Below are 12585 nucleotides of genomic sequence, written 5' to 3' on the forward strand. Positions count from 1 at the left end.
ATAGACCTAAACCAGCCTAAACTCATAACAAAACGACCAATCTAGGACAGTGCACAGACAAAGATGACATCAGCCAATTGGAGAAGTAACCAGATCATACTGTTCCAAAAGACTTAGCGAAATAAAAGCCCTCTGATATCCAATGAGCCCACAATAATCGAACTAAGGGCCTGGGCCAGGGTCCAGGCCCACCTACGACCCAAACTAGGGCCCAACCCATGACGTAACCAAACATAATTAATACTCTATAAATACGCGTGGACCCCAGTAATTAAAGGTACGCAATCATTACTCCATTAATCACCTGATTTCACTTTTTGAGAGCTTTAGCTAACTTGAGCTTCGGAGTCCCTTCTGCAGGTAACCCCTCCTGGGTCTAAGCAGACATGTACCAATCGGGAAGAGGCCAATTGAGGAGATAGCAGACTGCATAGGTAAGGTGATGCTCGTGCCTAACTTATTATATATCATTTTCAAAATGATCTAATATATTATCAATCTATTTTTTTTGTAATTGATAAATATTTAATTTCCTAAGCTAAACTCAATCATCTCCATTATTTGATAACTAATTTTAAATGTCACAATTAAGGATGTCAACAAAATTCGTACTCGCAGATATTCGCGGATAAAACCCGCAACGAGTAGGAAATGAATATTAAAAACGGATACCTGCTACTTGCAGGTATGGGTATTTTTGATGCCCGCATGTTAACAGGACGGGTACGGGTATCATAGTATCTGTACCTGTGGATATCTATACCCGCTAAACTTTAATTCACAAAAACACCCTCATATATATATATATTAGTAAAAAATATTCTGACCTAATTTTTTCTAATCTGCACATCTTGTCTTATCTTTCGTGTTCATTCTTCTAGCTTCAAGTATTGGTACATTTGTCTTCTTCCAGGTACACCCCTTAACTTCTTCTCTTTCCTTCCTTTCAAATTGGATATATATATCAAACCCTATATAGACAATGAGGTTTATGGTATGCTTTTTTTTTGGGTTTTAGTTGAATTAACAAAACTTTGTACAAGGTAGGATAGGCCTAGTATGGAAATGTTTAGAGTGTGCTAATATCTATATTAACCTTCTTATTATCATAACTAATAACGTGGATTGAGATGATGTCTATAACAATATGTGTTATTATCTTGATCCTCTCATACACACCTCCAAATATAATATTGGAGAGAACTATAAGTACATGAACAATGGTGAATAATAAATATATTTACCAACAATATTCTCATTACCTTTTCTATAGAATAGTCAATGATATTACAATGTGGTAGCTTAAATTTATGCAAGAGGAGAATATTTATATACTTACAAGGAGAGAAAAATTGTCTTTAAATTTATTTTCCATGACAATATGGAGACATATGTCTAGTTTCTAGGATAAACTATTCTGAAAATTCCTCTTGTCACGTTAAATAATTCTCTCATAACACTTTTACTTAATGATTTAAACTTTTTTTTAACAAAACTCAGTTACCATTTGAAGAATCAATACGTATAGAATCTAATAGTTCAATAATTTTTTAATATGAAATATATGTTTTTAGATTGGATACTAAGTGAATTAGAATTTTTAAATTTCTCTTTTAGGATATATTAACTCGTTGTTTTTATAAAAATTAATATGACTTGAATACTTTTGTATTACATTTTGACTTCAACATATTAATGGATATAGAAGTTGAAAAATTGATATATAAAATTAACTAAGATAAAAATATTTAATTGAGAAGGTTTTACCATTATTAAAAAAAAAATAAAAATGTTACTTGTAAAAAGACATAAAAATTAATCAAATTTATTTATTTTTAATTAAAAACATTCTTAATACAAGAGAAAATTATATTTGTTTTAATTTTGCTAGTAGGTATAATATTGTGCAGTTTTGAAACACAAATGGCCTTTGATTCTATTTTCTAATGTAATAAATTATCTGAGATTAAATTTTATTTATTTTCAATTGTTAGATGGAATTTAACTCTTCTGCAAGGAAGTATAGTTTTCATATCACAAATTCAAATATTTCATTCACATTCTCTTATTTAAATAAATGAAAGAAGTTAAAAGTATACAAAAATGGATAGAAAAAAATAACAAAAAAGAACAATATCGTGTTTTATGATTTCAAATCTTTGGAATATCATATTTAAAATTTAACTTCAACTTTTCTAAATATCGGAAATCACAATTTTTACTCTATCCATTTGTATTTATTTCCATTACTTATTTAGATCTATTGTAAATAGAAAAATTACATTATAAGTTTCGTATTTTTTTTACTAAAATATGCATATATGTGAACAGTTCAACAAATTCCGATATGTAAAAAGATTTTTTTTAAAAAAGGTAGCTGTTCGTAAACTTTCTTTACGAACAATAAAATACTATAATATAAAAAATTAAAACAATGAAAATAAAATAATATTAAAAAAGAAATCTTAATTTTAAAATTCAACACTAACATAAAATATATAAAAGAATAATAAATAGAAAAAGAAAAACATGTCACATGATCGGGTTTTAAAGTTTGTGGTATGCAAGGCAGGCATTGCATTCGTATTGGCAATAATAACGGTGCATTGTTAGAGTTTTTTGTAAAGCTAAAATCAGAGAATAAGAGAGAGAGTAGTAAGAGAGAGAAGAAGAACAACAGAGAGACAATGTTCTTCTTTAATGTAACTTATCTATACTAAATTCAGCATTGGTGCAATGCCTGATTAATAATTCTGTCATAAAATCAGCATATTCAAGTATGTAATTAAAAAGAATTGTGTATTTGATGTCAATTCTTCTGTTGTTCTTGAAGTGTGTATGAGACAATACTACTCTCTTCTTGATAGGATATGCTAAAAGACTGAATCTCAAACAAAAATGTATATGATGACTATTTATGTTATTTCTTTATTTAAAATTGATTAATGGGGGTATTAAGTTTATATCCTTACCAACAGAAATCAGAAACCTCTCAACAAATTACAGAATAATCAAGTTCATCACACAAACCATCTTTTACTAAACAGTCCAACCAATCACGGATCATCCATCAAAAACTCAATATGTATTATTCATAAATTAATAATAATTTACAATATAATTGATATTGACAAATAATATAATTTATTGATTAAGGTTAATCGATAATAATTATATAATAAAATTATATAAATATAACTTTAAGTCCTATTATTTATAAGAGGATCTATTTGTGTTGTTTATTTCAACACAATTTGTGCACTTTAGGAATTTAGGTAAACTTTATATATATATATATATATATATATATATATATATATATATATATATATATATATATATATATATATATATATATATATATATATATAGAGAGAGAGAGAGAGAGAGAGAGAGAGGTTTGTAACTGTAGGTAGTAACAAGATTTTTGTAAATTTCTGGTAAATTGTGCTAATTCCAAGGGTTGCTGAAAATCTCCGATAATTTCTTGACTACGCTAGCTCTTCTAGAAGAGAGAGAGAGGAATTGTGGTTAAAACCATTAGTGAGGGTGAAATCTCTAAAAATACAAAAATAACTTCAACTAAAAATAATAATTTTTATAATGGTAGTATAAATATTTGAAATAACTTATAAACATGTCTATAAACTATTTTTCTTCTGATTCTTACACTAGTGCAGGGAAGGGAAATGACAGCGGTTATTTTCAGCTTTTGGCTTCGGGTCCGCAACCGCTACATATATGACCGAGGTAAAAAGCCAGTAGTTTATGCCTCGGTTACAACCCGAGGCATATAAAATATTTACTGCCTCGGTTTCCGCCCAACCGAGGCCTAATGCGTACCAGAAATTCAAAAAAAAAAATTTAATATACTTTCTGCCTCGGATCTATTTTGACTGCGACAGAAAGTGAAATTTACTGCCTCGGTTCTGGTCTAACCGAGGCATATGGCCATTTAAAAAAAAAATTAAAAATTCGAATGATCTTCTGCCTCGGTTTTGGTTACAACCGAGGCATAAAGCTATTTTTTTTTTTTAAATTCTGGTCCTATTTCATTCAAATCTAGCACATTTAACCTGCAAATTTTGAACCAGAAATACAAACCCAGCCAGAAACAATATCATATTATAATTGATGGGCTCATTACAATACTTAAATACTATTCATATTGTAGCACTCATTACAATATCATGTGCTTCCATAAACAAATATACTAAGTACTATTGTACATTTGAATAATATACTTTGCCAAAGCTATCCTTAAATATTTGATGGAATTGACGGGGATTGATGTACTAGTACCAAATCTCTGCACACAAGAGAATAATTTAAATTAGTATATAAACTAAGCCAAAATTGCATATAAGTATTTCATATAGTGAAACAATTACCGTTTCCCAACCACTTGTGATACGAGCACGTACAATGGTTGATATCCATTGCATTACATAGTAACCGCACTCATATGAGCCGGTTTGTAAATTACACTACAATGAATGCACATATATAAGTAATTGATGAAGAAAAGAAATTGAATAATTATAATACTATAGACCAAAATAGCAAACCTTGAGGCTCAACCATGCTAGCCTTTTTGTCATAGCAGTTGATTTCCCTAACAACATGCTATGTCCAGCGATTGAACTATGAAAAAGGTAAGGTGTTAAGATACAATTATATAAGAAAGAAAGTTCATAAAATTAAGGTTCTTACCAATCTATAACTTGTCTCAGATGGTTAGGAGGAGACCTGTGCAAGGAACAAAGCCACACAACAATGTTGTCCTTCATGGAAATTACAACTAGTTGCCAATGATGCCTGCAATAAAACAAAATTCGTTGTTGTACCTTAAAATAATATATTATAATTAGAAGTCAACAAACTACACTTACCCAGAAATATAAGGGACAAAATATATTTTCTTCCCTTGTCCAAAGCATTCAGTGACGTATGCTTGAATGTCATCAAATTTATTGCCTACATGAGTGAGTTGGGGGTCTATGAACCCATATACATCACTCAACCCCATATTGTTACTGACACTAAAAATATACCTGGACAAAAACATTTATTTAATGTAAGTTACTATATAAATTAATTAAACATAATGAATAGTTTAGATGCTTACATCATCCATAACTGAATAAGGGTAATATTCAGTTCTTCTGTACCCGACGCAAGCTCTAAGATATCTTGCTTATGCAGGTACATTGGGATGTCACTATCTCTCCCAAATACATCAGAATCCCATGGAACTACCATCGGCTTATCACTAATGATATCAGCAAGCTGGTGTAATGCACCAAGAGGATCGTCCAAAGATATTGGAATCTTCATAGGTTCAGGACTTTCCACTTCATGCGACTATTAGTACATGGAAAAAATAATTTGATTGTGAACATAAATAACATGTAAACTTAAAATGCAAAGTACTATAAGGTGAGTTTGGGGATCCATACCGAAGGGTCAGAAATAGAACCAACTAAATCTTTAGGCCAGGCGAGGAAAGACTGAAATGCCTGTGCCACAGTATATACCTCATCTGTTGGTACAGGAACTAAAGCATCTGGTATAATAACTTCCTCTACAGTGACCTTAACCTCACCATCCGCCAGCTCCATACCATGAAGAATAGTGGCTGCCTCAAATTTTGTTCCACGAGCAACTAGTGTCTTCCCTGTACCATGCAGAACATATAGTTCACATCGATGAGTGTTGTCTGCATCATCCCCTGGTACAGCTGGACCCGAGCAACTCCCCTTTTTGCTTCTACCTGTTGGGGGCACAAAAGGTTCTGCTTGGGGAATTAGTTGCGGAGGGTTGCCATGACCACCAAAATGTTGCTCGAATTGACGCATAACCCTTTCAGTGATTTGTTCTGTCAACCGTTGAGTCAGTTTTTCTTCATACTCAGCACTATGTGTCCATGAAGATTGACTAGAGGAGCCACCAAAAAATTGACGAATGCCGACTCCTGATCCAGCAGCACGCACACATCCGGGGTGCTCAGGTCGTCCAAATGCAGTAGCAAGAATATCATGACGACCTTCTGGAATGAAAGTACCTTGGGAGCTCTGCTCAACCAAGGAGTCCTACAATATAACACAAGAAAATTAAGAGAAACTCGGTATAAAATGATATTAATGTTTTAGTAAAGTTAACTCTTACAATTTTTTCAGAGATTTCTCGTGCAGTTTCGGAAGTGTAGGTGCCCGATGATCGTAGGCGGGCTAACTTCCACTTTTGATGATGAGATGGTGGTGAAGGAGGCGCAAGACCATCATCTTCAGAAGGTGGGGGCCTAGATTTTTCTTTTTCCTTAAATATCTTTTCTTCAAGCTTTCTATACCCACCACGAGACAATATGTGTGGGTTTTTATTTTTTTTACTTATTGCTTGGGCTTTTGTCCTTATTTCCTGTAACATATAATTGATTTTATGAATTAGTTCAACTTGTAGACAATTCCAACAAATTTTTGAATTCAAGTAAACTAACCTTCCATCGCTCAGATGTACGAGACTCAACAAACTGACGCCAAGTGTCTTCATCAATTGAAGTGTATAGCTCACGTGGATCTTCATTCTTTTTAGATCCATAGACATACCTAGACGTTAGTTTTGTCTTAAAACCGCGAAAATCTTCGGCGACTGCTGCCAGACATCTATGTTTAAGTGTCGGCACATTTGGAATATCAAATGTCGTCTGCAATAAAGAAAATGAACATCAATAAGTGTTTTACCAATATAATAAAAATATAAATTAAAAAAATTACGTGACATAATTTACCGTTAGATCCTGCCATATCATGTTCCGTTGAACTTCAGACACATGATCGAAACTAGGAGTAAGGATGGATATTCTGTCACGTGCCAGTACTCCTAAATAGCTTCTAAAGAGGTCTCCATTACGACCTGAAGCTTGACCAGTGATGACGTCAATAATGACATGAGTCTTCTTACCTTTAGCTTTTCTCAACATGAGCTTCCTCAATCTAGTGGCTCCTCTGGTGGTTCTCTTTTTAGGCAATTCATCCTCCGATGATGATGATGAAGTCTGATGGTCAGCCATATATCTGTTGTTAAAAGAAAAAAATACAAAAGATTAATAACAAATAACATATTATTTCACAAAACACGTAAATTTATATAAACAATTCAGATTCATACATAAAGTTATGGATTGGTCATATGTATATTCCCTCATCGTGATCTTCCCGAATTGCTTGTACATCGTCAAGTACTGGGGCCTCATCAAAATTTATCGCTGTTTTAAATGGATGTGGAAAATTGCAGCGACTCAGCTTCAAGACTCACTCCACTATTTTGTACTGTGCTTTTATCATCCAAATACTTTGTGTAGAATGTGCAATTATTAATTTCATAACCTGTAGAAGTTACGACATCAAATTTCAATCCATTTGCTAGCCACATCAAAGTCTCAGAAGATTGTGAATCTTTCAAAACCTCAGATTTAAACCAAGGCATGAACGTTTTGTTATGCTCCATCAACTGCCATTTCTCTGATTATCTTGGATGTTGTTTCTTTACAATGGCTTTGTGTGCAGATAAGTAAGGGATCACCTCATCAGTGTTGTTCAATATGTATAGATGTGCTTGCAATAGTTCTGCGCGAGATTTGGTTACCACATTCACACCCCGGATGTTGTTACTTATAGAACACCTGTTCAACCATGATCTAGGAGGAACTCCTATCGGATTTGCTTTTGTCATGTAATCTGAACAAAACTCAATACTTTCTTCTGCTATATACCTTTCAATCATTGAAGCTTCTGGACGATATTGATTTTTCACGTACCCTTTCAAAATTTTCATATAGCGTTCAATAGGATACATCCATCTTAAGTATACTGGCCCACAGAACTTGATTTCTCTTACCAAATGAACAAGCAAATGTACCATAACATCAAAAAAGGATGGAGGGAAAAACATCTCCAGCTGACACAAGATGATAACAATCTCACTTTGAAGGTCATCTAACTTTAAAGGATCGATGACTTTACTACAAATTGAAGAGAAAAATGAACACAAACGAGTTATAGTTTGTCGAACATTTTTTGGCAAAATTCCACGAATAGCCACCGGTAACAATTGTTGCATTAAGACATGACAATCATGAGACTTCAGGCCAACAAGCTTCAAATCCTGCATTGACACTAAACTCTTAATATTTGAAGAGTATCCTTGTGGTACCTTGACACTTTTAAGACAAAGGCAAAAACTTATCTTTTCTTGTCTAGACATGGTGTAACATGCGGGAGGCAAATAAGTACGCTTACCAGCCTCCCTTGGTGCCAAGTCTTTGCGAATATTCATTTCAAGCATATCCAACCGAGCATTTACTCCATCTTTTGTCTTTCCTTGAATGTTAAGTAGTGTACCAATCAAGCTATCACACACATTCTTCTCCACATGCATTACATCTATGCAGTGTCTAACCTCTAACTTCGACCAATATGGAAGATCAAAAAATATTGATTTTTTCTTCCAAGGGCTCGTTGTAGATGATTTCTTAGAGGTTTTCCTAAATACATGATGTATTTTATTAACTTTTTCATGAATTTGAAAGCCATTCAATGGAATTGGTGCATCATCATTCTCTTGATGTCCATTAAATGATTTTTTTAACCTTCGATAAGGATGATTCGATTGCAAAAATCTTCGATGGCGCATATATACTGTTTTCCTTCCGTATTTCAATTGATGAGCTGCAGTGTTTTCTTCACATATAGGACATGCTTTATGACCCTTGACACTATATCCTGACAAATTACCGTAAGCTGGAAAATCATTAATTGTGCAAAATAACATTGCACGCATCATGAAAGTCTTAGAAGTAAAAGCATCAAATGTTTCAACCCCATCCTCCCACAACATCTTCAAGTCTTCAACTAGTGGACTGAGATAAACATCTATGTCATTTCCAGGCTGTCTTGGACCGGATATCATCATAGACAACATCATGTACTTTCTCTTCATGCAAAGTCCAGGAGACAAGTTGTAAATAAATAATATAACGGGCCAGCAGCTGTGGTTGGTACTTAAATTACCAAATGGATTCATTCCATCAGTAGCTAAACCAAAGCGAATATTTCTACATTCTTCACCGAATTGGGGGAACTCGTGATCAATATTTTTCCATTGCATTGAATCAGCTGGATGACGAAGCAGGCCGTCACATCTTCTCTCATCTGCATGTCATCGAAGGTTTTTAGCGTCTTTTGGATTCGCAAACAAACGCTTAAGTCTAGGTACGATTGGAAGGTACCAGACTACTTTCAAAGCGGGTCCATCCTTTTCTAACTCACCTTTATCTTCATTGTTGATTTTCTCCTTATACCGTGATAAGCCACACTTCGGACACTTTTTCAATCCTTCAAATTCTTTCCTATAGAGTATGCAATCATTAGGACATGCATGTATCCGTTTATACTCCATACCCATCAGACAAAGAATATTTTTGGCATCATAGTTGCGAGTGGGTAGTGTATTTCCATCTGGAAGCATTTCATTCAACAACACTAATAATTCTGTGAAACTCTTATCGGTCCACCCATTAGTCGCCTTCAAATTCATCAATCTAACACCGCTGACAACCTTGTAAACTTAGTTGAACCAACATACAACGGAGTCTCTGAATCAGTAGAGATTGTCTCATACACGTGCGTTTGGGCAAAAGCTTCAGCGCCAACATCACGAATCATGTCCTCTAATTTGTCTTCTTCATGTTGATCTTCCACGATGGAATCCACAAAATTTTCAGTTCGGGAGACAGTTGGAAAGTCTATTAATTCGCCATGCCATGTCCATATTGTATAACTTGGAAGGAAACCATCGCAAATAAGATGTTCCCTAATTGCAGTTGCATTCAACTTTCTCGCATTCAAACAATTCACACAAGGACATCTAAACTTCACTTCATCATCACTTCTACCTTCATAACGTTGCGCAAATTGTATAAATTATTCTACTCCTTTCTCATACTCAACACTGATGCGTGGCAAGTAAATCCAGTCTCGATCCATACGTTTATATACTGAAATTGTGTGAACAATTTCAGTAATCTTTAAATGAATGATCACCTCGCTTTTGTATTTAAGGTGTGACCCTATCCCATTCAAGAAGATTCACTTCTTCTAGTTTATTGGTACATATTAATTTTAAAACACATATCTTAAATTTCACGAAATTTTGCCAGCATTTCGCATTGGTCTTCAGGTTACACGAAATGAAAGTGATTATTAACCACAGTCAAATATGCACCCAAAGATCAATACAAAACACAATTGACAAATATTCATGAATATTGAGATATGTATATTAAAATAGACATGCACTAATAAACTATTAAGAAGTGATTAATCTTCTTAAACTGTCCAACCGGACAATTCAAGATTGAATACATTTAAATTATTAGTATTGTCTCCTTTTATAAAAAAATACACATTCTTTAAAAAAAATACTTGGAGACAAGTAAATAATTTTCGTATTCAATCTCAAACGGGAAACTATGGCTAACTCCATGCAACGACAATTTGAGATCAAACAAAATAAATTGATTTACTTTAAAATATAAATAAAAAACATACTAAATAAACAATATACTAAACAATTATAAGCTCATAATAAAATTAAGAACCTAGAGTGTGAGACATGAGTAGCAACGGAGGAGAATCAATTGTACCCACAGTCGGACAACAAGGATACTACGTCAACACTGTCAAAAGTTTAAAATAAATTCTCATGAAATTGATACATACTAACTCCTAGGATCCAAATTATCTCCTAGTACAAACAATCCAAAATTTCTTCCATATTTTTAATAATCTCAAATTCAAGATTGAAAATATAAGAACATACAAGCAATCCAAAAAAATTAAATCCAGCGAATCCAAAAATAATCCAAATCGTAAAAATAAACATACCAAGGAGCGGGGGATTGAATGGAGGCAATGGCAACGGCACCGGAAGAACCTCCTCGAGCTGCATGCAGTGGCGGTGGAGGTAGACTGAACAGAATTGCAGTAGCCGTTGGTGATGGTTGCTCGAAGAACAAACACGCTGCGGCTCCGGTGGCAGTGCACGACTCCTCAAAGGTGCAGCGATGGTGGTGGTTGGTCGAAGAAGAAGAAGAAGCCGCGGCGGTGCGGTGTTGCGACGAAACGATGCCCTGGAACGTCGGAGGTGTGCGGGATGGTGGGAGCTCTACGTCGGAGGTGTGCGGGACGGTGGCGTAGAGCTGCGCTGGTCGTCGGAGAAGGGCGGAGCAGTGCGGTGGTGGTTGGTCGAAGAAGAAGAAGCCACGGCGCTGGAGCGTCGGGACGGTGGCGCAGAGCTGCGCTAGAGCGTCGGAGGTGCGCCGGACGATGGGAGCTGTGCGTGACGGTGGTGCTGGTCGTCGGAGAACTAAAGGTTGGCCGGAGAAGATGAACTCGCAGAACAACGGAGAAGATGAAATCGCAGAACAATGAAGGAATTGGGGTTTTTTAACCCTACGAAGGGATACTGCCTCGGTTATTCGAAACCGAGGCACATTCTACACTTACTGCCTCGGGTAGGCGCTGAACCGAGGCATATATTACCACTACTGCCTCAGTTATTACAGAACCGAGGCATATTCCTTCAGTAAAAAAAAATTAAAAAATTCAAATTAGGGGTCAACGCAGTGGTCAAAATAATTAAGTGTCTCTACTGCCTCAGTTAAGAGAGAACCGAGGCATATTGCATCAGTGAAAAAATAAATAAATTAAGTTAGTGGTCAACGCGTTGAGTCAAATTTTGTTTTAGCTATATGCCTCGGTTATTATGACAACCGAGACATAAAAGTTGAATTTAATTACAAAACTGCCACCGCGTGCATTTATGCAGCGGGTCCGCATGAACCGAGGCATATACAGTGCTGTAAAAGCTCTAAAATGCACTAGTGTTATTATAAATTATAATGCAACACTTTATTATTATTTGTTTTAATAATAGAAATAATTTATGCATTAATATTTACATTGTAAACATATATGTGATAACTATTTTGGTATTGATGAAATAGAGTTATTAAGATGAATTAAACTTATTAAAAAAGGTTAAAGTTCTTTTGTTTAATTAGTTATTTGCGAAGTTAGAGAAGATTTCTATAAAAGTTTACTCGGTTAAATGTTGAAAAGTTTCATATAGTCTAATTCAAGCCTCGGAGTACTTTGACTTAAAACAATATGGATTTGGGTTGTATGGATTGCATCTCAAACTTTGACTTTTTTTTAAGTGTTTCTTATTACAATCTTTTATTTTTTTTATTCATTCAATTTAAACTTTCATACACTTATGATTTTATTGTGACAATTCTTTTAAGGACTAATAAATTGAAACTGTGTTGTGTTATTTCTTTTTATACAAAAACAAAATATTTAAAATTTTCATCCTTTTAATCTTTACATTTGGATAACAATAATATGTTACAACTTCTTTTGTATTTATTTAAAATATAATTCTATAAAAAAAAAAATCTTTCGAATGTGATTGAAATGTTGAATTTTTGAGAAGTATTTATCTTATCAAATTTTAGTACATTTA

The 12585-nt window shown here is 34.1% G+C and overlaps 1 protein-coding gene and 1 pseudogene across 1 annotated transcript; both read right to left on the bottom strand.

Moving 5' to 3' along the window:
• Positions 1-4213: 4213 nt before the first annotated feature.
• Positions 4214-7069, bottom strand: LOC146886972 (uncharacterized). The gene is made up of 10 exons (XM_085672125.1): positions 6788-7069; positions 6497-6703; positions 6169-6417; positions 5460-6092; positions 5129-5364; positions 4893-5054; positions 4714-4818; positions 4569-4644; positions 4392-4487; positions 4214-4309 (listed from the first exon to the last, which is right to left on the bottom strand). Exons 1-10 carry the CDS (start codon positions 7067-7069, stop codon positions 4214-4216), a joined length of 2142 nt encoding a protein of 713 aa, XP_085528251.1.
• Positions 7070-7524: 455 nt separating this feature from the next.
• LOC146886973 (uncharacterized) lies at positions 7525-10043 on the bottom strand (annotated as a pseudogene).
• Between the last annotated feature and the right edge of the window lie 2542 nt (positions 10044-12585).

The sequence above is a fragment of the Vigna unguiculata genome, chromosome 4 (genome assembly GCF_037176805.1).
Source record: "Vigna unguiculata cultivar grain cowpea cultivar isolate G323 ecotype 2 chromosome 4, ASM3717680v1, whole genome shotgun sequence".
NCBI lineage: Eukaryota > Viridiplantae > Streptophyta > Magnoliopsida > Fabales > Fabaceae > Vigna > Vigna unguiculata.

What these genes read in the sequence shown, in the direction of transcription:
- LOC146886972 (XM_085672125.1), bottom strand. Translation starts at nt 7,069, where the DNA reads ATGGCTGACCATCAGACTTCATCATCATCATCGGAGGATGAATTGCCT. An exon ending in CTTATTCAGTTATGGATGAT is followed by an intron (nt 5,055 to 5,128) that starts GTAAGCATCTAA and finishes GTTTTTGTCCAG; the next exon opens with GTATATTTTTAGTGTCAGTA. An exon ending in TAGCATGGTTGAGCCTCAAG is followed by an intron (nt 4,488 to 4,568) that starts GTTTGCTATTTT and finishes CATTCATTGTAG; the next exon opens with TGTAATTTACAAACCGGCTC.